General features: G+C 38.6%; 1 protein-coding gene across 1 annotated transcript in view; it reads left to right on the plus strand.

Moving 5' to 3' along the window:
* Nucleotides 1–351: 351 nt before the first annotated feature.
* LOC136874518 (centrosomal protein POC5) overlaps nt 352–27,714 on the plus strand; it is a 98,647-nt gene continuing 71,284 nt past the window's right edge. Inside the window, exons 1-2 of the mRNA XM_068227823.1 lie at nt 352–510; nt 6,290–6,556. Of these exons, the coding sequence (XP_068083924.1) occupies nt 352–510; nt 6,290–6,556 (426 nt within the window). The remainder of the gene's footprint in view (nt 511–6,289; nt 6,557–27,714) is intronic.

Below are 27,714 nucleotides of genomic sequence, written 5' to 3' on the forward strand. Positions count from 1 at the left end.
CATCCATAACTCTATTAATCGTAATTAAAATGTCTCAAATTTTATACACAATGATTAGTACAATGTATCAAATGATTTGGTCAAAATAAATGTTAATATTATCTTTAGGATTTATTTAAAAGTAATTTTTGTTCTAAAATTTGTTATCGTGTAATTTGGACTGTTAAGGTAACCCATGAGTGAATTTTCATGAAAATAGATTAAAAATTTGAAATTTTTGATATCGACGTAATAAAATACCTCAGGCCTTCTTCATCTATTGAAATATTGCATCGCCAAACTGCAACTGCCATTTTTAAAGTTCCTGCAGTGATTTAAATGTCTTGCAGAGCTTTAATCTCTGCAAGCACTATGCCCACTTTTTCTGTGCAACGCGACAAGAGTTGGATACACCATAGCGTGAAGCGAGGTTTCACCAGTGGAAAGGACCATAGAAAGAAGAAGATTGCTAAAGCATCAGGAGAGCAGGAGAAAAAAGAAATCCCACATATGTACCAGGAGGATTTTAGTGTGAGTAGTGCATTCAGATCTTTAATCGCTGTTTTATCATACTACAAATTTTCAGTACATTCCTGTATATAAAATTTCCCTTCCATTACAGTTTTTGAGGTAGGCAGTTCAAACTTGCTACATTAGTTCACATAATATATATGTGGTGAATTTAAATTGCGCTTAGTTTTCTTCTGGAAAAAAGTTACTATTATTTTTTAAAGTACTTTCTGTGCTGATATTTAAGGAGAATATTATGAGTGTATAAATTTAAAAAAATTATAAAGGATTATCTATCATTAACACATTAAAACCAAGGGCAATTTTAAAAAATGCATATTTGGTGAACATGTCAAAATATGGAGTTGAGAAAATCAAATTTACAATACGAGGATCTTTTTCTGTGGCAACTCATAAAAATGAAGTAATTTGACCATATCTTCTGAACCATTAAAGCTGCTGAATTGAAAACTTTTAAACAGTCTTCTGATACGTATTACATCTTTGGTATAAATTTGAAAAATTTAGCTTTGATAGTTTAGGACTTTTGAATTTCACTCATGGATTACCTTAAATATAAACATGTGTATGCTATTTAATGTATTTATTATGAAACTAGTACATAGGCATGTCTTCGACAGTTGAAATTACTATCTATAAAGTAATTGGAAATTCTAAATGGACTATTATTATATCTTATGTATAAATGTTATATGGCCCTTTGGTTCACTCAGCCTACACCAAAAATGAGTACCAGGTTAATTCCTGGGAGCAAAGGCGGCCAGGCGTAGAGCTAATCACTCTACCCCATCACATGCCGAGGTTAACAATGGTGGAAGCCTTTACCTTCCACTCCTCCAAGGGCTTCCATGGCCTGTACGGGGGTGACTTTGCTTTATGTATAAATGTTACACTTCCGGGTTTTATACAGCACTTGAGTGGAATCAAAACAGGTATTGTAGTGTTTCCTTACAAACCATATTGAGTGCAGTTGTAGCTTGGAGTTGTACTTTGAGGTCTATGGATCTGAGTACTCTTGAAAATCTACGTACAACAGTCCAAAACACTGGAGTGGGGAGATTCATCCGAACTTTAAAGTTTATCCTGGTGGCTTATTCATTGTGACAGAGAAAGAAAATTTATAGGAAATTGCCTCGATTTAAGAACTAATGGTATTCCCGCATTTACAGATGCTAAATCTATTCTTGAAATACAACACTTTCTTCCTGAAGCTGAGCCCATCTGAACTTCTGCATGAACAATATTTTGGTATGGCTTCCGTAGATTCAATCTTGTTCCACTGCACAAACCAGCTTTATTAACCTCAGTAACATTGTCACACCCTATGGAGTCAATGTTAATGTACATTATTTGGTCATCTTTGAAGCTATTCAGAACCGATTGGTTGATGATGTTAACATGTTTGTTTTTTGGAAAAAAAATTGCTACTTTAGAAAACATTCTACTCTCACTTGGATGAACAGAAGAACTAAGTGAATCTCATAGAATATTTATCAAATTCTGGTTTTCTTGAATCCCGATAGTGCCATTTGGCCTAGTTCTCTGTTTCTGAGTTTACAAGTCCTTCAGTGAAGTTAAATACTCATTTAAACCCATCAAGTGTTGTATATACTGTTTTTAGTGTTTTTAATGTGTTTAATGTGTACGTACAATTAGTTTTTAAGCTTAGGTTAAGTTTTTACAATCATATTTAAACCTCAAAAAAAATTTACTTTCACAAACTTACAAATGAAATGACAACACACATCCAACTCATACCCCCATTAGACATCCGGATGTGCTAATGGATGACAGCATCTCTTTAGACAAGTAATACAAACCAATGCCTAATAGATTTAAAACTATGATATGTCAGCTGATGATGACCAAATAGGGTAGAAACCGGTACTGATGTAAGTCTATATTTACAATAAACAGTATTGATAAGGTGGAATTTCTTTCTTATCTATATATGTGTAATCGGTCAATACGGACATGAAACTCATAAATAACGAGAGGTGGGATCTCTCGCTGAGTCTGAGGGGAAAAGCAACCCTTGACGGTAAACGGATTAAGGAAGAAAGAAAGAAATATATATATACACTGACTGAGCAAATGTCATGGGATAGCGGAGCACTGATGCGCAGTTGTGTTGTCTGCGCACCACACGCCCCCTGTGCCAGCGCCAGTTGTATAGGAGATCTTGTGAGCAGTGCCAGTGCATGTGACAGGTGTAACATGGAATGTCGTCGTGAGCTGACACCGTTCGAACAGGGTATGGTGGTTGGTGCCCGACGGATGGGAAGTGCAGGAATTCGGCTTTACACGATCAACCCTGTCCAGGGTGTATTGTGAATGGTTGAATGTGGGTGTCACTGTCCACAACAGACGAACGACCGGCCGTCCAGCCACCCTCGATGACCGTGGCCGGCGACATCTGAGACGGATTGTCAATAGTGTCAGACGGGCAAGCGTGCAACAAATCACGGCTCAATTCAACACAGGCCGTGCTAGACACGTCTGCCAGTGGACAATCCGTAGGAACATGGGCTCTATGGGGTATGGGAGGCGGCGCCGCACACAGGTGCCACTGTTAATCCAACGTCATCGGGCACAACGACACACATTTGTTGCCAGTCACCAGGGATGGACACTGGAACAATGGCGTAACGTGATATGGTCGGACGAATCATGATTTCAACTGCACCGTGCCGATGGGAGGCACCATGTATGGGGCTGACCACATGAAGCGATGGATCCCGCCTGCCTCGAAGGTGTGGTCCAGGGCGCTGGTGTCTCTGTTATGGTTTGGGGTGCATTTGCCTGGTGTGGAATGGGCCCCCTAGTTGTTCTGGAAGAGACTTTGAATGGTATGCGGTATGTTGAGCTGCTCGGAGACCATCTCCATCCATTTTTGGCCTTCCGGCGCCCAGACGGTTCTGCGGTGTTTCAAGATGATAACGCACTGCCACATCGCTCCCATGTCGCCCAGGAATGGTTCCAGGAACATGCAGCGGAGGTCCAACGACTGCCATGGCCACCCAGGAGCCCCGATATGAACCCTATCGAGCATATCTGGGATGTCCTGGAACGCAGGCTCCGTGCCATGGATCCTGCACCCACGAACAGACCAGCATTGGCGGCCGCTCTGCAAATGATTTGGTGTCAGCTGCGTCCAGAGGACTACCAGGGACTTGTCGACTCACTTCCACAGCGTCTCACTGCAGTTCGCAGGGCCAGAGGAGGCCCCACACTCTATTAGGTGACTATCCAGTGTATACATATATATACTAAGCTAAAAAATACAACACTATGAATTGTGGTCATCACTTTTGGCATGTAGGACAATGATAAAGGAATTAATTCTGGATTTTGGTGCAGTTTTCATGAGCCCACTTTTTGCAATATTATTGCACTGAATCCTATCATCATGTAACTTAATACATGTCACATACAATGCAAAAAGTTTTTGATTTTGATTTGCATCTGTAGTGAACAGATTCTTCTTTATCATGTAGCGTTGATGTCAGCCATGGTCTACCAAGTGACTGCTGCTCAGCCCAAATGCCTGCAGATTAAGAGGTGTTGTGGGATCAGCACGACGAATCCTCACGGCAGTTTTCTTGGCTTTCTAGTCTGGGGCTGCCATCTTACCGTCAGATATCTCCTCAGTTGAAATCATGTAGGGTGAGTGGATCTCTATCCAGTCTTCAGATCCAGTTACAAATTCCTGACCTGGCCAGGAACAGAACCTGGGGCCTCTGGGTAAGGGGCAGGCACGCTTCTACTACACCGTGGGGCCAGCATCAAATGATAAAAGAACATCTTTTAAAATCACCAGTAAAAGTATGAAGAAACATAATGATTACAATTATTTGAATGGTCCAAATAACACACTCTCGGGCAGTCCAAATTACACAACATGCAAAGATTTAATCAAAAGCTAAATAATATGCAAGGTACAAGGTGTCCAGGTTAAAGGTATGATAATATAAAATTTAATAACTTGAGAAGTAGTGGAGATATTTACTTGTGGTTTGTTTCTTCAAGTAGGGTAACTCAAAATGTTTGTTTACATACCTAATAAACCTTGATATGCACACCGTTAGTGGCGCGACAGACATCTAATCGGTATTCCACTTCTCTCCAAGTGTTCTGCAGCATTGTAGGCCTAACATTTGCAATAGCTACACGAATGCAATGACACAGTTCTGGTAGATCACGAACTGGTGTCTGGTACACTTGATTCTTGACAAACCCCCACAGGAAAAATCAAGTGGCGTAATGTCGGGGCTTGTAGGGTGCCAAGCAGTTGATGGACTACCTCTTCCAATCCAGCGATCTGGGAACTCATGATTCAATAAATCCCTCACAACTTCCGCATAATGGCATGGTGCACCATCTTGCTGAAAGATCACGTCACGAGGAAGTTGTGGCACAACATACTGCTCCAACATGGTCTAGGTAACGTGTTCCATTAACTGTAGGTTCCGCGAAGAAGAATGGGCCAATAACCCTGTTCTTCAACAAACCACACCACACATTCACTTTTGGAGAGTCCCCTTCCAACTCTATCACTATGTGGGGGGGGGTTCAGATCCCCATATACAGCAATTGTGCTTGTTTACCGTGCCGGAAATATGGAATGTAGCCTCGTCCAAGAAACAGACCGAATCGACGAATGCCACGTTTCCATAAATTTTTGCCAGAATTGTCTCCGTGAATGCCTTCTGTAGCGGCCTGTCCTGAGGTTTGATTTTCAGACGAAGCTACAGTTTGTAACCTGTAGGTGCAACCTTTTATGGACGACATCGTGTACTGTCGAACGAGGTAACTGTAACTGCCTACGCTTGTCGAACTGACTTACGAGGGCTCCGCTTGAAGGACTCACGGATTAAATTAACAGTAGCCTCTGAAACTGCGTGCTTGGCGTGGTGGCCCGACATCAACAGCATAGTCCCATATTCTCGAAGGCGCCTGTACCATTTCATGATTGTTACCTAAGTGGGAACATCATCAGTTGGTAACAGTCCATACTCACGCCAAAATCTACGTTGTACTGGTATAATGAATTTTATCTCTGCGAGCGAAAGCACACAGAACACCTTCTGTTGTGGAGTCCACATGGTTACTGGCGCACTTCTCATAAACAATGTAGTTACGCGCATGCGCGTATGGTATCACTGCCACCGCAAGCAAACACAGAAAACCTTTTGAGTTACCCTAGTTGTAGAAACAAACCACCAATAAATATCTCCATTATTTCTCAAGTTATTAAATGTTATATTATTATACCTTAACCCGGACATCTTATATTTAAAATTTATGAATGAATCTATGTTAAAACTTACGTAGATATTTCATCAGTACTTATTAAAACTAAACACCCTCTTGGCTGATATAACTAGTTCACAGTACACTTACTTGTAACCACATAAACTTTTAAGGAATGTGAGTATTAAGAATGTTTTCCTCTTCACCCTTCAACCTGAAGTCCATTAGCAAAACTCAACTTCCAGAAAGAAAGCTACCCTCGGCTGTCTTGCTGACCTTTCCTCAGACAGTGGGTGACCAAACTTGCAAATACCAAAAATAGTATCGATCCAAATTACACGCAGGTCCAAATTACACGCAGATCCAACTTACATGGACTTCCCCTACTGCACCTACAATATTTAAAGGCTTAAAATGATAATTAGCACCTATTATTGTATAGTTTGCAACATAATACTTTACTATATACAATTTCTTTTCTAAATATATCTTTTTTTCTTTTCTTTTTTTGGTTGGTACTGCACAGAACATTTTCCATGATCTCACAATTAGACTGCAACAGCATAATGCCCAATTCCTGGCAGAAGAACAGAACAGTCGTAAGGAATCCCAGGCCTTAGAACGTGAAATAGCTGAGTTGCGAGCCCTGGTTGAAAGTCAGAATAAGGTAGCTGCAGCTAAAGATAAGTTGGTGGATAGTCTCACACAGACACTAGCAAAGGAAAAGAGCAAAATGGATTCCCTGAGGCGTTATGGGGAGCAACGTGTTGAGGAACAGATCATCAATCATGAGGTAAAATATGATTTCAGGTGATATCCAGAAGAAACAAACATGTCTTACAGGTTTATCAGAAATTGTACTCAGGATATACAGCAGTCAGTGTAATTCTTCTTCTATTTGTGATGATGATTAATTTAGGGATGAGTATTTACCTATTTGCTTATTTTATTCTTGTGTACAAAAACATAGGCTTTTAAAATATAAATTCATTTTAGACTCTTTTTAGTTATAAACCCAGTTATTTTATTGTGCCTATAAATGCCTATTTGGAGTATAATTGCCTATTTAATGCCTTTTGACAGTCTTTAAAAAGAAGTTACTTTTTTCCAATGCATTATATTCTAGCTAGTGTGGCTGAAATAAATGGCAGTTGGGTGGGTGGGTAATATGCGTTAACTTCACATTTGGCTGATATTGAGTTCTCAAGTATGTCTTGGAGGAATGCGAGTCCATGCTAACTCCAATCTCAAATATAATCAAAGTTATGACATGTTTTCTGTGTTGATTCATTAAAATAATGGTTATGAGTGTGTAAAAAGCATTATCTCCAGCAGGTTGTGATTAAAATTATTTTCACCACTCTAAAGGGTATTTTATGCATGCGTATAGAGCATGATCTCCATCTCCATAGGAGTTCATCTCTGTATGATTTCGTAATGATTCATGTCAAGGCAGAAGTCAAGCATGTAACAATGTTTTCCGATACATGTGTTGGTCAAAATAAAAACAGTCATGTCGTAGCCATCTTCATGGCTGCCGTACAAGTATTCAGCCATCCTTGAGACTATTGACCACAAATTCCTGGTGCCTGGTCATACACTTATCGAAAATAATACTGATCATAGTATTAGAGAAAAATGCGAGAAAAGGTTTGAAGGTAATATTGAACACATGTATGACTGGGCACAGATGATGAGACAGGATGCAAAGAAGAAGCCTTTCATAGTCAAAGAAATGCAGGAAAATTAGTTCCTTGACTTTGCCTCACTGTTGGAAGGCCCTCTGCAACATTGATGGGTTAATAACGATGGTGACCAGCTAAACTGGAGGGTAGTCAAGTGGCTACATTTCATGCAGTATAAATTGGGCATTCTCTTCTACAAGACTACCCTTGGTGAGGGGACATTTTAATAAGTACGTTTATTAAGGAGGGAAAGAGCCAGTACACTTACACCACTCAAGGCATACAACGCAGCTTTACCAGTCTCTTTCTCGAAGAATAAAGGCTTGCTTTATTTACTAAAGTTTATGTGTAAGGTTTTCCATCTCTTCTATCAGGTCTCCCTACAAGTGCAACTGTCCAAGAAGTGTATTCAGAAACAGTTTCAGATGCAAAAGAATATGAGTAAACCACAGGTTTAGCTTTGGGTGCAGACAACATGTTTACCTCAAATAATCATACACTGCTGTAAAATAAGAGAGCTCTGTTAAATATAAAATGATAAAATAGAAACAACAACAACTACTTTATATCACTGGCTTAAACTGAACTAAGTGTATACTATTATGAAAACATATCTGTCTCCTAAGTTACAGATATTATCAATTCCATTCAACCTGTGCAGTAGCGGCCCCTCCCCGCTCCCTCCTCCCCCCCACTTTATGAAGAAAACATTACTTTTCTAATCCATTTCATATGGCTGAAACTAGGAATTATTGGAAGTATTAAAAAAAAAAAAAAGTTGTACAAGTACTGTTGTCTTATCAGCTAAATCTTTACTTTATTTTCTTTAATTATTAACAAAATGTTTAAGCCTCCTTGGCTCAGGCGGCAGCATGTCGGCCTCTCACCGCTGGGTTCCATGGTTCAAATCACTGTCATTCCATGTGAGATTTGTGCTGGACAAAGTGGAGGTGGGACAGGTTTTCCTCCGGGTACTCCGGTTTTCCCTGCCATCTTTCATTCCAGCAACACTCTCCAATATATCATTTCATTTCATCTGTCAATCATCAATCATTGCCCCAGAGGATTGCGATAGGCCTCGGGCAGCCGGCACAATTCCTATCCTCACCACAAGATGGGGGTTCATTCATTCCATCCTTGACTCGGTCAATGACTGGAAAACAGGTTGTAGGTTTTCATGTTTCATTAACAAAATGTTTAGCAGAAATACGCACAAAATATTGTTTGTCGTGGCTAACCAATTTGTATAGAGCCACAGCAAGTAGTGGAGACTTTGCATGTGCTGTGAGGAAGGGTAGCAGGGGTATATTTTTTTTGTCAAGGTCATGGACACTGACATATGATTCACCTGCTTGCCGAGTGCATTCGTCAGTCTGGCAGTCTCTATAGTGTCTGTTAGTTTCTCAGTCTGTAGCCAAATACTAAATGACTTAATTTTATAATCACGCCGTACTTCTGTTTAATTGTAATGCATGTGTAATATTGTTCCTGTAGTGAAAGTTTTATTGTATAGTCTTTTCTTCTTTTCTACTGCTTTTCCCACACTTGTGGGGTCGTTACATAAACTGTTAAGTTACATAAAATCAACCTCATGGTCCGTACCGCACTTTAACAGATTCACAACTAAGTATTTTTTTTATTTTCCACCTTGTCGATACATTAGTTGCTTAAGGCAACTTATTGGTTATAAGTGGTACATATTTCATATATTATTAACATCTTCAGCCACATAACACTGTTTAGATGAAAAATTCTTATATTGACAAAGTATCACTGCTTTGAGAGAAAGTGTCTTAAAAATAGCATAAGAAGATTAAATGACAACATTAAAAACAAAATACTCATGAGAAAATATATACATTCTTTTTTTACAATTGAAAGCAGTTATCAAGGAAACACTTGTACAATAGTCCATAGAGAATATGTCCTGATGAATACTCTTTTCATAAAAAGTTCAGGTAAAAATAAGCCAATTTATAAATTAAAAATTATACATTTTTTTAGTAATTGTCAAAATGAAGAAATCTAGGTTTCATAATGTGGCTCTTATTACTATTGGAGATGATAATATCACTAATTCCTAGTTGTCAATTCTTTTTAAACCTGCTTTCCTCTTGAACAGTATCTCTTGTCTTTTTTATGGTCTTGTGTCTGGTGTACTAGTGATGTGTTCTTCTTATTCACGTACTTGAGGAGGTGGAAGAGCAGGGGATATTGGTGTGTCATTAACTTCCTTGTTGTTACCTTCTGCTTCAAAGAGGGAGGAACACATCATAGGGTTATCTGGAGGTGGAGGGATTCCAATTCTTTTTTCATGATCTTTTTCAAGTATTTTCAAGTACACCAGAATTTGATCATATAACAGGTTCTTATACTCTATAGCCTCATTAAGGTTATCATTTTACTTTACCAGTGTGTCTAGATGAATGTACAGATCTTCATATGTGTTCATTAAGCTGTCCTTTTTAAATTTTTATATGATTGTGAGGGTCTTGTTCTATGTTGGTAAATTTATGACCTGTGGTAGTCATGTGTGTTCCCATAGCTGAGAATCTTCTATGTTTTTCAGCATTCACATGTACTAAATATCTTACTTTAAATTTGCAGCTGGATTGTCCTATGTATGTATTCTTGCACTCAAAGCATAAGTTTATATATTCCCGAATCAAAAAATGTATCTTTTGCAGAGTGATTTACTGTATCATGGTTGAAAATATTCTCTTTCATGTTGTCATTGGTAGAAAATGCAGTTTTGAAATTTTTTCTCTTAAATAAATTTGTTATTACATGTATGTTTGGAGTATTATATGTAAATTTGATGTATTTATCAGTTTTACTAGGTTCGGTTGCTAATTTAGATTGTCGCTTCTCCAAAAATTTATTAATTTTTTTATCCATCATGTTATTGTTGAAACCATTCAATAGGGCTTGTTCAGATAAACAATAGTTCTTTATCCCTTTCTGATTTAGACAATGGTATACTGAACACTCTGTTAACGTAACTATAATTTGCTGATCTTTTTTGTGCCTCAGGGTGTAACGAGTTGTTCCTGATAGTGGTAGGTGTGAAAGTGGATTTTCTGTGTATTTTGAAAGAAAATTTACTATCGGTGAGTCTCTTATTTATTATAACATAAACATCGTTCACATATCGTGTCTGAAAATCCAATCCCTCTATACATATAGTTTTTGATCACCAAACAAGTTTAAATTTTTTTTTATAAATATAATCCTACTGCTATTGTATTTTCATTGTTTTGAAATGTGTCCTAGGAAAAAAACACATAAATATAAACATTTGCAATAATACCAATAATAATAATGCTTATAAGAGTAAACATATTTTAAATGAAGGCTGGCATCCAAATATTTTAATATAAAAATTTTGGTGCCTCAAGCACCACTAAACCACCAAAAGGGAATTATTGATATATACTGGTAATTTTAGGGAACGCCTCAAACTTTAAAATTAATTTAATTCAAAAATAGCATATCTAGAGTTAAAGCACTTTACTCTCCCACCGACCCATCAATTGACAACGAGAAGATAACACATGGGGAATTTCCATCAGAAAAAAACAAGGAACAATTTCACCTCGAAGCCTTCAACCACTACCACCTCCTAAGACTCATACCCATATCTCCTACCTCTCTGCAAATTGTTGTGATGCATTGTCTTAAGATTATATTGAGATCTACTGTACTTTGAAGAAGTGTGTTTGGTAATGCATAAAGGAAAATCTTCCATGTCCTACTGGCTGAAGCAGTGGATCATTAGAGTTCCCAACTTACTGGAAGGGTAGGCTTCTGCCAAGTTTGTTGTAAGGAGATAAGTTAATTTGTCCCTTTAATCCTTTTGTGATTGAAGACTACAATTGCTTTTCTTTGTAGCATTTATAGGCCTATTAATTTTTTGTGGCAAGTTGTTTTGCTGAAATGCTATATAAGCAGTGAACTTCCAGAAATTTATATCACTAAAATTTAAGTAAAAATTAATGTCTGGACAAGGAGGTAGAATGTTACCTCGAGACAATCAACAGCGGTCTTTTGTCACAGAGTGGATGAAAATTAAAAATTGGTATTAGAACTGTAATCCACTTCCTGTGTGAAAACTCCCTTTTAAACAATTTGTAAGTAACTTTCACCAACGCTGTGTTTAGGCTCTAGAGAACTCTATAGAGTACTGCCAAATTACATCTGTAAAATCCTTTAGAACATATTTCCATGTAAATTATGAAGTGATTCCCGTACTCCCACTTTATAGCTTAATACTTCTGGAAACATTATCCTCTCATTGTATTTCTCTTGTTGTGTGTGACAATAATTAATATTAATGGTTTTACGTCCCGCTAACTACTTGTATGGTTTTTGGATATGCCGAGGTGCTGGAATTTTGTCCTGCAGGAGTTCTTTTATGTGCCAGTAAATCTACCGACATGGGGCTGAAGTATTTGAGCACCTTCAAATACCACCGGACTGAGCCAGGATTGAACCTGCCAACTTGGGCTCAGAAAGCCAGCACCTTAACTGCCTGAGCCACTCAGTCCACTATATGAGACAGGTACATGATGTATGCTAACCATTAATGTCAATTAGCCCAACAATAGAAGTAGATTTTTAATATTTTTTAATTATTTGCTTTACGTCGCACAGACACAGATATGTCTTATGGCGACGATGGGATAGGAAAGGGCTAGGAGTAGGAAGGAAGTGGCCGTGGATTTAATTTTTTTGGTACAGCCCCAGCATTTGCCTGGTGGGAAAATGGGAAATCATGGACAACCATTTTCAGGGCTGCCGACAGTGGGGTTCGATCCCACTATCTCCTGGATACAAGCTCACAGCTGGCCACCCCTAATGCACGACCAACTCGCTCAGTAATGGAAATTTAGGACATAGGAACATTGTCACTTAAGTCAATGTTGTTATTTTTCAGATCAAATTGAAGAAAATACCACATAATGTAGATCAGCACAAAACTACAGCGATAGCTCTGAACTGAATGCAGAAGACTGTATCAACGCACCCTCTGAACAGCGAACAGCAGCAATTTATTTCAGATCTGTATACTGCAGTTGTGGGAGACAATCCCACTGCAACCGAGTTCGATAGCTGCAGTCGCTTAAGTGCGGCCAGTATCCAGTATTCGGGAGATAGTAGGTTCGAACCCCACTGTCGGCAGCCCTGAAAATGGTTTTCCGTGGTTTCCCATTTTCACACCAGGCAAATGCTGGGGCTGTACCTTAATTAAGGCCATGGCCGCTTCCTTCCCACTCCTAGCCCTTCCCTGTCCCATCCGTCGCTATAAGACCTATCTGTGTCGGTGCGACATAAAGCAACTAGCAAAAAAAAAAAAAAAATCCCACTGCAAACACTGGAGCATCAAGCATTTAAAGATTTTTTAAAAGAAAATACACAAACAAAATCATCTGGTGTGCATCAGCGCTGCAGAAGACCATGTCATGCCCATCGGTTCAATCAGATTTGACGTTCCTGAAGGCAAACTTCAGCATTCTGCTGGGAGAACTCCCACGGAACAAAATTCTGGCACCTCGGTGTCTCTGAAAACCGTAAAAGTATTTAGTGGGACAGAGGTGGAGAAGAGTGGCATACCTCCTTTTTAGTCTATTGGGATTGTAGAAGAAGTTAGGAGGGGAAGTCTTGAGCAAACATCTAAGAAAGTAGCCACTGTCAGGGAAATAGGTCTTGCAAAAAATTCAGGGAGGAAAGAGATGGCGAATGTAGCCATTGTGCTACGGGGTGATGTAGGTGGAGTAAGTTGAAGTCGGTATCATTGAAGTTTTGTCCCATCACTTCATATGATGTTGAGTCCGGCTCCATGGCTAAATGGTTAGCGTGCTGGCCATTGGTCACAGGGGTCCCGGGTTCGATTCCCGGTAGGGTCGGGAATTTTAACCTTAATTGGTTAATTTCACTGGCACGGGGGTTGGGTGTATGTGTCGTCGTCGTCATCATCACTTCATCCTCATCACGACGCGCAGGTCGCCTACGGGAGTCAAATAAAAAGACCTGCATCTGGCGAGCCGAACATGTCCTCGGACACTCCCGGCACTAAAAGCCATACGCCATTTCATTTCATATGATGTTGAGAGACCAGATTTATATAAACATTCTGCTTGGTATTAGAACGTGATTGTTTCCTGAAAATATTGAAAAGTTGCTAGTTGTAAATTCCTTCCACGGTCATTGTGTATACATTAAATTATAAGTAACATTTTTATGCCTATTTTTGTTTCCTACTTTTTACAAATATGCCTATTCATGTGCCTATTTTGGCTAGTTTTAGTGCCTATAAATCCCATCTATTATTATTATTGTTTTGGTTTGGCCAACTAAGGACCATGTCATTTCAACTGTTTCCTTTGAGCTTTAATGTTGGTCCAGTATTCCTTCATTCATAGATGGTGTTGCTCCTTTCGCTCTTTCGTCCATGTCTTTCCAGTTTTCAGCTTCAGCTTTGGTTGGAAACTGTGATGTTCTTAGAGTTTTTTCTTAAGTGAGTCGCGCTCCTAGATATCTTCAAATGAGATCCCAGTCTCCTGCAGATCTTTCTGTACCTCACTGAACCATACCCCCTTTACCTTTTTCTCTTGGAGGAAAGTGAAAATGTAGTTGGTCAACCGTGTTGACTTCATTCGGGCCATGTGTCCATAAAAAGTAATCCTCCTTTTCTGCATCACATTGGTTATTTTCTCCACATGCGAGTACAACTCCTAGTTGTGCTGTCTCCTAAACTTGCCATTGTCTTTGACCAGACCTAAGATTTTCCTCAAAATCTCCCTTTCCTGAGCCTCCAGTTTCTCCATCATTCCTTTTTTTGTTCATGGTGTGACATTCCGCTGCATATAGAGCCTTTAGCCGGATGACAGTGCAAGAGTGTTTGATTTTTGCATTCAGAGATATAGATCTTTTGTTGTAGACATTTTTGGTCAGGTGGTAAGCCATTTCAATTTTATTCATGCGTGATGCAAAGGCTTCTTTTTCGGACACGTTAGGTTCTATCCATTCACCAAGATACTGAAATTTTTCAATCCGCTTGACTTTTTCGTGAGTCCCTTCTAGTTTGATGTTTGTAATTAATTTTGTTTTCTCAAAGGAGATCTGGAGGCCCACCTTTGCAGCTTGTTTTTGAAGCTGGTTGATGTGCTTCATGGCCATATCCAAGGATATCAGCGAAAACCGCAAGATCGTCTGAAAATGCTAGACAGTCAATTGAAAGGTTCTTGTTCTTATGGCCTAGTCTGACTCCGCCTTCGACTCTTTCATAACCCATTTCTCTGCGCTATTCATGGATCACTTTCTCAAGAACACATTTGAACAACAGAGGTGAGAGACCATCTCGCTGCCTAACTCCTGTCCGTATTTCAAAGGCATCTGAAGTCTTTCCTCTGAACTTGACTTTTAAGATGGTGTTGGTGAGAGTCTGTTGGATGATCGCTCTTGTTTTACTGTCCAAGCCAAATTCCTTTAAGATCTGAATTAAGGTAGTTTGTCAATTGAATCATAGGCCTTCTTACAGTCAATGAACGTTACTACGAAAGGCTTACTCCTTAGTTTAAGATATGAAATGACAAATTTCAGATTCATAATCTGCTCCACACATGACCATTCTTTCCTGCAACCTCTTTGGTAATCACCCAGCTCTGGAGCTAGCTGTTCTTCTATTCTTCAATATATAAAAATGGTGTATTATCATCATCATCATCATCATCATCATCATCATCATCCTTTCATGTATTAGTCCTATTGAAATCTTTCTATTAAATAAATATAAACTGATAATGACTAATGGAATTTGGGAGCCATAAATATACAAATAAATAATTCTTAAAATTTGCCGGCTGTTGAGACTCATTTTCCAGGGTTGTTGCCTTGTAACAAGGAGATCTGAATCACTGATACCTGGAAAATAATATTGGAAAAGGAGTCCATCTGGTACTTTCCCCCACCCATAAAATTAAACAGAATATATCTTAATATCACACAACTTTACTTAATCAATTAAACCAGAATATATCTTAAAATCTGAGCATAGCTCGTCGTAATACACCCTTGAACATATATATATATATATATATAGCAAAATAAACAGAATATTAATATGAATAATTAATGTCTCTATATTATGAAGTAACTCTCTCTCTATAGGAACTCAGTTTATCCCAAAACGCATATTATACACACGCAGTCATGACTTTTTCAAAAATGGACTCCCTTTTGCTGATAGCGTTGATATACTGTATTTTGGAATGGCCCAACACGTTACCTCATGTAGATACTCTTAACCATAGAATATTGTCCCACTCCAGCATCACTCTTCCTGGTTCCGTCAACTGAAGATCTCCAAAAACTCCCAACATGGCATGGGACCTCTTCCCTCAACTCGTACCAAACACTTCTCTGATTACCACAAGTATCACCTCTGCACACTGCAAGCTGCAACTTCCGACTACTGACGTGTGCTTGCACCACACTAGCCCAAGCCAACACAACAGCATCTTAAAATAGCCCAGTTCCGGGAATTTCTCTACCTCAGCTCCGTCAACATGTAAACATCCACTCGGAGCATCGTCACGTAGGTACACAACCAGGAGATAAACTGAGTGTACTAAACACGCTAGTCCCAAATAAATATCGAGATTATATACAATAATGAGAGTTCCAAAAAGAGTTACTAAGCTGCGACGGCTAAATACACACATAATTGAAATATACACATGAATAAATAATAATAATAATAATAATAATAATAATAATAATAATAATAATAATAATAATATCTGGCCGGGGTTTGTCAGGTTACAATACTCCCCCTTTGTTTTCCAACAGATGCAAATGTTGGCAAAACAACACAAATCAGGTGGCTGATGGCCCAAGGACAGCTCCTCAAAATACCCATCAAATATACAATATACAACATTAGGGATCCCGATGGTATCTCCTCAATTTGAACACATTATAAGTTCCAATACATTTCCTATTAGCATCAGTTAAGGAATATGCACACCTCCCTATCCCTCTCGCAACAATAAAAGGACCCTTACACAATTGAAAAAACTTAGACATGGTCTTATCCTCAGCGTTAGATGGGTGAGGCACTTGCAACAATACTTCATCTCCTACCTCTAAACTATCAGAGCACCTATTCTGAACTATCCTAGCACGTTTCTGACCAGACTTAACCAGCTTCTCCCTAGCAAGCTGTACAAATATGTCCTGAGGAACCTCCTCCACGCTCTCCAACCTCAATATCTTGGCCAACTCAAAATCAGGCTTTCTCCCAAAGTGCACCTCAATGGGTGTAAGACCAGTACTCTCATGTCTTGTGACATTGAGCCAATTTTCCATCCTACTTAAATGTTCATACCAAGAGTTATGATTATGACTTACATAGGTCCTAAACATCCGTCCAAGTTCCCTCATGACTCTCTCAGACATGTTTCCACAAGGAAACCTTATAGACGAATATGTTACCTGAATACCTCTATCCTGTAGAGTCTTCTTCCAGATGTTCGAAGTGAAATGTGAGCCGTGATCGGATAGGATCCTCCTAGAGTTACCGAATTCCTCGCAATACTTACTCACTGCATTGGCACATCCTCTAGCAGAAGCCTTCCGAAGTGGGTATAATTTAACAAATTTAGAGAACGATTCAAGTATTACAAATATATATCGGTAGCCATACCTAGACTTAACCAATGGTCCATAGACATCCACACACAGTAACTCACCTATATCCTCGGTTATCACAGCCTGCCTCGGCCCGTGCATATACCTATTTGGGTGTTTACACTTCTGACACACATCGCAAGTAGCCAAAGTCTGACGGACTTGTCTACCCATATTGTGCCACACAAAGTGATACTGAATTGCACATAACACCTTCTCCGCACCAAAGTGACCTAATTCCTTATGGAAATACCAAATCATGTCTTTCCGCAAGGCTTGAGGCACTACAACCCTCCATACATCCTTATGACATATGCGAGCTACTAAACCACTCAGAAGTTTATACCTCATATTCCCTTTTTCCACAATAGTGTCAGGCTCAGCAGCCTCTAACTCAGATAAAATATCACACAACTCCTCATCCTGTCCCTGTTCCAATTTCATCTTCGAGAGTTTCCTTCTCTCCTCTCTACATTCGTCATACTTATCAGCACATACCAAGATATTCTCACTAAAATCAGTGCTGACCTCATCAGCTGTCACAGAAATATTCCGACTCAAATAGTCAGCTAACACATTATCAGTACCCTTAACATGAACAACTTTAGGGTCATACTCCTGTATCGCCAGAATCCAGCGTGACATCCTGTTGGAGGTTAACTTACACGTTTTCATAAAGACAAGAGCATTATGATCTGTATGGATCTCAAAAGAATGGCCTAAAATGTAAATGCGGAATTTCTCTAAAGAATAAACAATCGCTAAAAGTTCCTGTTCGCTCATAGTATACCGCAGTTCCACTGTGCTAAGTCCTCGACTTGCCAGGGAAACAATGCCTAGATTACCTTGTTCATCACGCTGACAGAGAGCACCAGCTATACCTGAATTAGATGTGTCCGTCATTACAATATAAGGCTTCTCAGTACATGGAAATTTCAGCGTGACAGCTTGGCGGAATCCACTTTTCAGGCGCTTAAATGCCTCATTGAGGTCATGGTTCCATCTCTATTTTGCATTCTTTACTAATAACTCGCGGAAACGTTCAGTTAAACAAGAGTATCTGATTACAAAGCGCCTGAAATAATTGCAGAGACCTAAAAAGGACCTTAACTGCTTCGCATTGCGTGGGGTGCTAGCATTGAAGATGCTGTTCAGTTTCTCCCCCTGTGGTGTGACCCCGTTCCGATTGATGGTGTGCCCCAGAAAACTAATTTGATGCGTTGCGAAATTAGATTTAGATAGCTTCAAAGTGAAGCCCGCTTCCCTTAATTTTGTAAAACCACTCCGTAAGTGTGTCATGTGTTCTGAAAATGTATGAGATGCAAGGACCAAGTCGTCAATGTAACACGTAGTGAATTCCTCTGTGTCCGACCCTAGTGCAATAGATAGGGCTCTAATAAGCCCTGATGACGTCTTGGTTCTGAAAGGAATTCTGGTGAATTGAAATAACCTGTTCTTATAGAGAAAAGCAGTAAAAGGCCAGTCCTCCACCCGTAATGGTACCTGCCAGAAACTACTACGCAAGTCAACCGCAGTAAACCAATGACAACCTTCAAATCTCTGAACTAAACTCTCAATATTCTCAGGCCTCTGCTGATCCTCAGCTATCCGACGGTTCATAAGCCTAGCATCTAAACACAGTCTCACAGACCCATCCTTCTTGCCAATAACAACCAAAGGATTAACGTACTTGCTACAGGAAGGCTCAATAATCTTACCTGTAAGCATATTATGTATCACTTCCTGTACTGCCTGAGCATGAGCATGAGGAATCGGATATCTAGGACTATTAAAACTAGACCTATCTAAAATATCAAATGAGTGTTCGTACACAGTAGTACACCCTAATTCACCAGAGAACACCTCCTTGTTCTCCATCAAAACATTCAAAAGTTCCCTCTTCTGCTGCTCCTCCGGGCATGTCTGTCGCACCGCTTTCTCCACCTCACTGACCAACTCCTGACTTTCCGATACCATACTGTCATTAATTCTGATACTTGCACTATTAACTTTAACATCGACTTCATCCTCAACAATTTCCTCAATAACCTGAATATGACTACAATGAAGCACAAAACTACTCCTATCCACCTGATAATTAAGCTTAATCGGTTTACGTTCTTCACCAACAAGAAATTTCAAAACAGCAGTATCATAGTCAATCACACACTTGGTTTCAGATAGCCAGTCATTCCCCAGTATAACGGAATATACCAGATTAGGCACAACGAGACAACATTGCAACATGGTCTGACCACCAACCTCAATAGGAACAATAACCTGACTACGAATACGATTACTCTTAGCACCAGCTGCTGTGATAATAAATGTGTTCCTCACAGGAATCTCCTCAATAATCTCACCTCTGCGATGAGCTTCCTCACAAAATTTAAAATTTACACAAGACTTATGACTCCCCGAGTCTACAAGCAATTTCTCCTTAACACCCCATATGGTAGCCTCCATAGCTGGGTTGATCAATAATTCAGACGAACCACCTTCCTTAGCACTATCCTGGTCACACAACAAATCCTTACCAACATCAATCTCAAAAGCCTCCTTGATAACATGGATTTGCACATCAAGGACCTATTTAGGACATCCCGTTGGAGTTTAAATTCTGATTCTGCTGATTACCACTATTATTACCTCTCTCATCCCTTCTCCCCCTATCATTCAAATCCCTAGACTGATTACTAGAATTAAAATTCCTACTATCTTGATTCCTGAAATTAATCCTGGTTTCTTCCTGCCTATTCCCATTACCCTGATCCCTTCTGCTATAGTCATTCCCATTCCTACGATTACTTTCAAATGCTACTCCTCTCCTGTGATTATTTTCCCCCACACTCCTATTTCCTACCTGCCTACCCAAAGAATCGAAACGTTACAACAGCCCTTCCATTCCCTTAATGGTCTTAACCTGCTGGATGCACATGGCCAACTGAATATCTTCATTGAAATGTCTAGCCATCCTCCTAACAATATCCTGCTCTGGCAAACTCTCTTCTAAGTTCTGACTAATAGCCACATGCACAAGAAAATACTCCGTACGAGAAATACCCTCATTACCCTTATACTTCCCAGCCATAATCCTATCTCTTTCCCTACCCTGAATCTCCTCATCCCAAAACTTATCCATAAACAACTCCCTGAATCCCCTTAAACCCTTAATCTGACCTCTATAAACATCATACCAACTCCTAGCTTCACCCGTAAACGCACTTGCTAATATATCATCTACCAAGTCCCACTCTAACACACCTTCTTCCAAGCTCCTAGTAAAACATTTCTCCACTACCTTGATAAATTCCAGAGGGTTGAACTGCTTACCATTAAACTTAGGCAGCTCAATTTCCTTAATAATATGCCTTTGTATGCTAGAACTCTGAACATGACCTGAGGACCTGACTGATTGAATCTTTTCGTCAACCCTCTGTAATACATCTGCCTTCCATACATCAATATGACTAGCGTTCTCTCTGACCTGATGTTCAATTACACCTTGTTTACTTATCACATTGTGAATACTGTTAAAGTTATCTAAAATTTTATCCTGACATTTAGAATTATTTTCAATAAGTTTGGCTTCAAGATTATTAGCAACGTTACAAATTACTCGGTTCAATTCACTTTTATTTGATTCAGATATACCCCTAATTTCTTCACTTTGCCTATCATGCTCAGACAATTTACCATTAATTTCTACACATTGATAGTTTAATTCCTTCCTCATCTCAATAATACCTGAATCGACTTTCTCACTTAACCTCTTTACTTGATTATCCATCCTATCACTAATTTCCTGAACTTGTTTTTCAATTTTAGCAACATTAATTTCCATTTTCTGATTATTATCCTCAAGTTTACTTTCAAGTTTCTGTGTTAACTCATCATTCTGTTCTCTAAGTTTACTTTCAAGTTTATTTGTAAATTCACTCAAAATATGAACTAATTGGTCTAGCTGCTGGTCACTATTATCGCTACTCTGCTCTGATAGAGATGATGAAGCATTGTCCCCGGTTGCCATCGAATCTAACACAACATTTAAATTATTATCACCCATTGTGGCTTCACTCTCTGAATTAATCATGTCAACGGTATAGTTTGCTCCCCCTGTACTACAATTAATATGCACTTTCCTTTCCACACTCCTATTTCTTAATTTTAACATTAATATTTTCTCTCGTCCAACTCATCACCTTGCGTCTCCCACATACGCAAAATTTCCACAAGACATATTATACACTCCACAGAGAACAAGAAATCTCCACAACAACTGTACATATCATGAAATCTGAGAGCAACTATACCATTTCTGTGTGCATACCCTATCGTGACTCAGATCAGTCTTGCCCCACGTTGCTAGTGACATTGAAATCTTTCTATTAAATAAATATAAACTGATAATGACTAATGGAATTTGGGAGCCATAAATATACAAATAAATAATTCTTAAAATTTGCCGGCTGTTGAGACTCATTTTCCAGGGTCGTTGCCTTGTAACAAGGAGATCTGAATCACTGATACCTGGAAAATAATATTGGAAAAGGAGTCCATCTGGTACTTTCCCCCACCCATAAAATTAAACAGAATATATCTTAATATCACACAACTTTACTTAATCAATTAAACCAGAATATATCTTAAAATCTGAGCATAGCTCGTCGTAATACACCCTTGAACATATATATATATATATAGCAAAATAAACAGAATATTAATATGAATAATTAATGTCTCTATATTATGAAGTAACTCTCTCTCTCTATAGGAACTCAGTTTATCCTGAAACGCATATTATACACACGCAGTCATGACTTTTTCGAAAATGGACTCCCTTTTGCTGATAGCGTTGATATACTGTATTTTGGAACGGCCCAACACGTTACCTCATGTAGATATTCTTAACCATAGAATATTGTCCCACTCCAGCATCACTCTTCCTGGTTCTGTCAACTGAAGATCTCCAAAAACTCCCAACATGGCATGGGACCTCTTCCCTCAACTCGTACCAAACACTTCTCTGATTACCACAAGTATCACCTCTGCACACTGCAAGCTGCAACTTCCCGACTACTGACGTGTGCTTGCACCACAGTAGGACGAGCCAACACAACAGCATCTTAAAATAGCCCAGTTCCGGGAATTTATCTACCTCAGCTCCGTCAACACATAAACATCCACTCGGAGAATTGTCACGTAGGTACACAACCAGGAGATAAACTGAGTGAACTAAACATGCTAGTCCCAAATAAATATCGAGATTATATACAATAATGAGAGTTCCAAAAAGATTTACTAAGCCGCGACGGCTAAATACACACATAATTGAAATATACACATGAATAAATAATAATAATAATAATAATAATAATAATAATAATAATAATAATAATAATAATAATAATAATAATAATAATATCTGACCGGGGTTCGTCAGGTTACACTATAGAAGAACTGTTACGGTCTATATAAAAGATTTGCATTTTCACCCCACCTCTTCCTGGGGCGTCGCAGAGATCTCTTCCCACCGGGGCAGTAGTTTATGACTGCTTAGGGCATCTTGCTTCTGTCCATCCTGTTTAGGTGTTCTAGCCAATTTCTCTGGTATTCATAGATGTATTCCAATATACGTCTGCTTTTTAAGGTCATTCAGCACATCTGTATATTTTTTGTGTTCCCACTTACAAGGGACACCTTTGACCTCGAACGCTCAGAACCACACAAAACCATGCTTAGAATAACAAGTAGTCATAAACAAAACAATGGTGTGCTTCATTTCCATGTAAAACTCCGTACTTGTCTGCTAGTGCCACCAGACGGTGGCATAGTGTAGCTACACTAACCAGTGCTCCAGTTGCGTGAGTGGTATAGCTGCAGTACGTATTTGTCTCTTGGAGTGTTCGCAAGTGAGTTATGTGTATACTGTGTACAGTGCAGTGATATCATGAAAAGAATTAATCCTACGCATGTGGTCCAAATATTAGGGACCAAGTTCCGACGTGCTGAATATGGAAATGACATCGGGGCCGAGGATATGGAGTTCGCGGATATATTATATAACATAATAATTCAGGAATATAATGGCGATGACACAGAAATATGTGATGTTATACTGGATAGATATACAGATTTTGAAGGACAGGAGGAACCTGAACCTGAACCTGAAGGTGGCTCTTCAAGCAGTACATGACATTCATCTCCATAGCAACAGGAACAGTCAAGTCAAAGTGAGTACGAACTCTCTCCACCCAAAAAGACGAGGTCCATTGTATTAAAAGATATTGACAATTCAAAGATATAAGCTTCATTGTTGTTTCCGTATTGAACTCATCTCTGAGATATTGATGACAGCGTACTAGAGAACATTTATGAGGATTATTACAGTTGTGGCTTCAGTTCCTATAGCAAACTAATGAAGCGCTATAAGTACATCAAAAGTAAATCAAATTGCACATTAATTCTAAATTATATGTCTACGAAATGGGGAGCAGGTGTTCATTTCAAAGGAAACAGACTGTCGCAGTTACAAACTATAAAAGAGTATGTAATATCGCAATTTGATGATGCAAGGAGGTATGGATCTACAGTTCACTATTGGCATCTGCAGACATGGCACTAGAAGGGGCTAAAATGGTTGGCTTGGTGAATTTTAAAGCTTCCATTTCCTTTATCGACCATCTCAAGGCTGAATATGGCATTTCGTCCAGGCATATTACTACATTTGTCTCACGTAAAGACATGGAAAAACACATTTCTTGTCTATAGAAGACATGGAAGACGATAATATTATACGTCAGAAGGCACAGTGAACATGTTTATAACAGAGGAGGGTGTGGAGAAAGGTAATGTTTGGAACATTGACCAGAGTCAATTCCAGTATGAAATATCTTCAGCATCAACACTGTCCTACAGAGGAGAGAAAACTACAGGTGCCATAAAGTGGGGTAACTTCAGCCACTGACGAATAGCAACACTTATTTTCTCCTGCGTCTTCTAGTGAAAAAGATGAACCAATTGCAACAACTAAAATGCACACACAATAGAATGCTCTATGAACACTTGGTAGTCCAAGGAACATTGGCGGGCTCATTGTTGAGTCAATCAATTTTTTTTTGCAGCCCCGACTATTGTCTGGTCTGGTAACAGCAGAAAACAAACCGTTCCCTAGCCCCAGCATTCGATTCTCCATTCCAGTAGTTTATGGGGTGTAAATGTAAGTACATCTGGTAACTGATCAACACAATTTGATGCATTTTATTCAAATAGGTTTTTCAGGGAATAGTTTTGTGATAAAAGTTGTCCTCTTCCGGGGTAACAATAAACGGGGAAGTTTATCCCGACAGGGAGGGGAAAGATGGTTTCCATTTTCAATGATAAGTATGTCTGGTAACTGATCAACACAATTTGATACATTTTATTCAAATAGGTTTTTCAGGGAATAGTTTTGTGATAAAAGTTGTTCTCTTCCGGGGTAACTTTGGCCATCCCAAGAACATACAGGAAAACATTATGCAGCCAGGGGTTTACTTCAAGAACACTTTAGAAGAGGTTAATAAAGGCACAATAACAATAAACGGCGAAGTTTATCCCTACAGGGAGGGGAAAAACGGTTCCCATTTTCAATGATAAGTAGACGGATATCAATTGACATGGATGATACACATTTAAGAACTTGATTGATGGCCCAGATATTTTCTAATTTAGAAGATAGTGTATTATGAGGATAGTCTACAAGATTGCTTTTCTTCCGACCTCCTTTCCTGTCCATACAATTGGGCTTTATGATTTTCGTACGTTTTATTTATTATCTTTTGTACCATTACAAATATTTATACAATACAACATGTAATTTGTAATATCATACAATGCTTGTACGCTTAGGCTAAATAAAATAGTGTCATCTTTGGGGAAAATGTGAATTTGATCACTATACATCTGTTTCACCACAAATTGTTTTAATTTGTTTGTGATTTGTTGATACGGGGTGTTCTGCAAGTTTTTAAAAAACATTCACAGTGGCCGAAGTAACACTACATTGAAGAAAACTTTGTTTCTTGAGTTATTTATATGGCGGCTGAAGTTACCCCAACACATGAGGTAACTCCAGCCACTCTTTCAATAATCATAATTCATTATTGAATAACAATTAGAATTTTGTTCATATTTAAAAATGAAGACAAACCTCACACAACTTATATTATGTTTTTCAGAAAATTAAAGGGAATATTTCACATTTTAATTTTTAAAATATGCAAGAAAGTGGCCGAAGGTACCCCGTTTTACGGTAGTGTGTTGCAGTCTGTACATAGCTCTACCCACAGCTACACAATTGATGTGGCTTTATCAATGGCAGGCAGACTAGCAAACAAGTTGTACATCTGTTTTCAAGGGACACAAGGCACTTTTGGTCCAGATATTTTAATGAAACTTGAAACAACGTACCTTGGACATTTTGTAGGATTGGCCCTCCTATGACAATGTCATCGGCATACATGTACATCACGATGTCCTTATCCATCCCATGGGTGATTCTTGTTACATCAGGGTGCTAGGGGGACCATCCCCAGAAATTTTGTCAAACTGCAGCAAACATACAAACTGAACCAAAATATGGAAGACAAAATTGTTACCACAAATATAAAATTCTCCTAATGGTAGACCTGTTGCAGATCCAACCTGCCTTAAGGCTGAGGACTGAACATATAACAGTGGCAATAATGCATAAATATTTGTATGAAATTTATAATACGTATTTAATTTCCTTCCAGCAACATTTAAAATAACATTGATAATGATGTTTATATTCGTAAATTCTTTTTTTTTGTGAAACCAGAAATTCAGTTATTTCAAAAAAACTTGTGAGCTATTCTGTGTCCTTTGGCAAACACATATTGGTGTCAGAATGAATAAATAAATTAAAAACTTTAATAATCATCAATTACCGGGCAAGTTGGTCATGCGCGTAGAGGCGCGCGGCTGTGAGCTTGCATCCGGGAGATAGTAGGTTCGAATCCCACTATCGGCAGCCCTGAACATGGTTTTCCGTGGTTTCCCATTTTTACACCAGGCAAATGCTGGGGCCGTACCTTAATTAAGGCCACGGCCGCTTCCTTCCAACTCCTAGGCCTTTCCTATCCCATCGTTGCCATAAGACCTATCTGTGTCGGTGCGATGTAAAGCCCCTAGCAAAAAAAAAAAAAAAGTAATAATAATAATAATAATCATGAATTAATAATCTATATATATATATATATATAGATATATATAAAATAACATGTCCTGACTGACTGACTGACTGAAAGGTGGATTTTTAATTTTTCTTATCTATTATTCTTGGTTCAATACAGACTTAAAATGAAATTATTAAATTTAAATGATTTATCATCGCCGAGCCAAAACCACTGGACATAAAGAAATTAAATTTTGGGGAAATGTTCATATTACAATGTAGGTGCGCTATAAGGAAGAATTTTTGATATCCTGTCGCTAATTGAAAGAAAAGAATTTCATTTTCGGTCCAAATTGAACTGAGATTGCAATTAAATTAATAATAATATATTATGGTTCCACCTATTCAATACAATAATACTTAGTAATGCGAGGTTACATCACAAGTCGATCACAAATGGTACCGGTTTCGACCCCAGATCTGGGTCATCATCAGCTGATTGTTACAGGTACAAGATAAAAGCAATGAACAGATGAATAATAAGTAATGTAGAAGAAATAAAGGTTCTTGCAAGAAGAAAGTTCATGTGGAGGTATATAACACGTGAGTGTAGGTTTTAAATGTCTTTAAAATCTTAATCTGAAGATGGATAAATAGCTCAATGTTAAATCTTATAATCGTAATTTTGATATATTAAGATGCAAATAGCTAGTTGTCTTGTTGTGCAGAAAAGTTTAAATTAAACACCATTGTGAAGAGAAGTAAAACAGAGTGCAGTGTTAGAACAACTGAGAATCACAGTTGACAAACAAAGGTGTCTTTAAGATAAATGCTCAAGTAGTTCTTGAGGTGGCGAAGAGATCAATTTGGTCGAATTGTTCTGAACCATGGTTGATTTTAATTCCCAGTTTGATGCGGAAATAGAAAGACATAATGAGAGTAATAAAAACCAATTTAGGTGAAGGAAAGATTTTAAAGGCAATGAATTGATCGAGAAAAATATAATATATAACTCACATTGCACAGCACGATACAGTGAGGGGCTGAATTTGGAAATGTGTAAGAGCGCGGAAAGAGAAAGGAACAGGGGAAGGAGAAAGAGGGAAAGGAGGAAAGGGGAGTGAATTTAAGGTGGGGCAGAGGGATGAGGTAATGAGGGTAAAAGATGTGGATGGGTACTATGCAAAGCATGGAAAATCGAATTTGAGTTTAAAGATTTAACACTTTTAAAAATGAAGATAAAATCTCATCTACGTTACTTGTTATTCATCTGTGCATTGCTTTTTTCCTCTTCCATTTGAACGATCGGCTGATGATGTCCCAGATCTGGGGTCGAAACCCGTACCATTTGTGATCGACTTGTGATGTAACCTCGCATTACTAAGTGTTATTGTATTGAAT

This window comes from Anabrus simplex, chromosome 5 (genome assembly GCF_040414725.1).
Source record: "Anabrus simplex isolate iqAnaSimp1 chromosome 5, ASM4041472v1, whole genome shotgun sequence".
NCBI classification, from domain to species: Eukaryota; Metazoa; Arthropoda; class Insecta; order Orthoptera; family Tettigoniidae; genus Anabrus; species Anabrus simplex.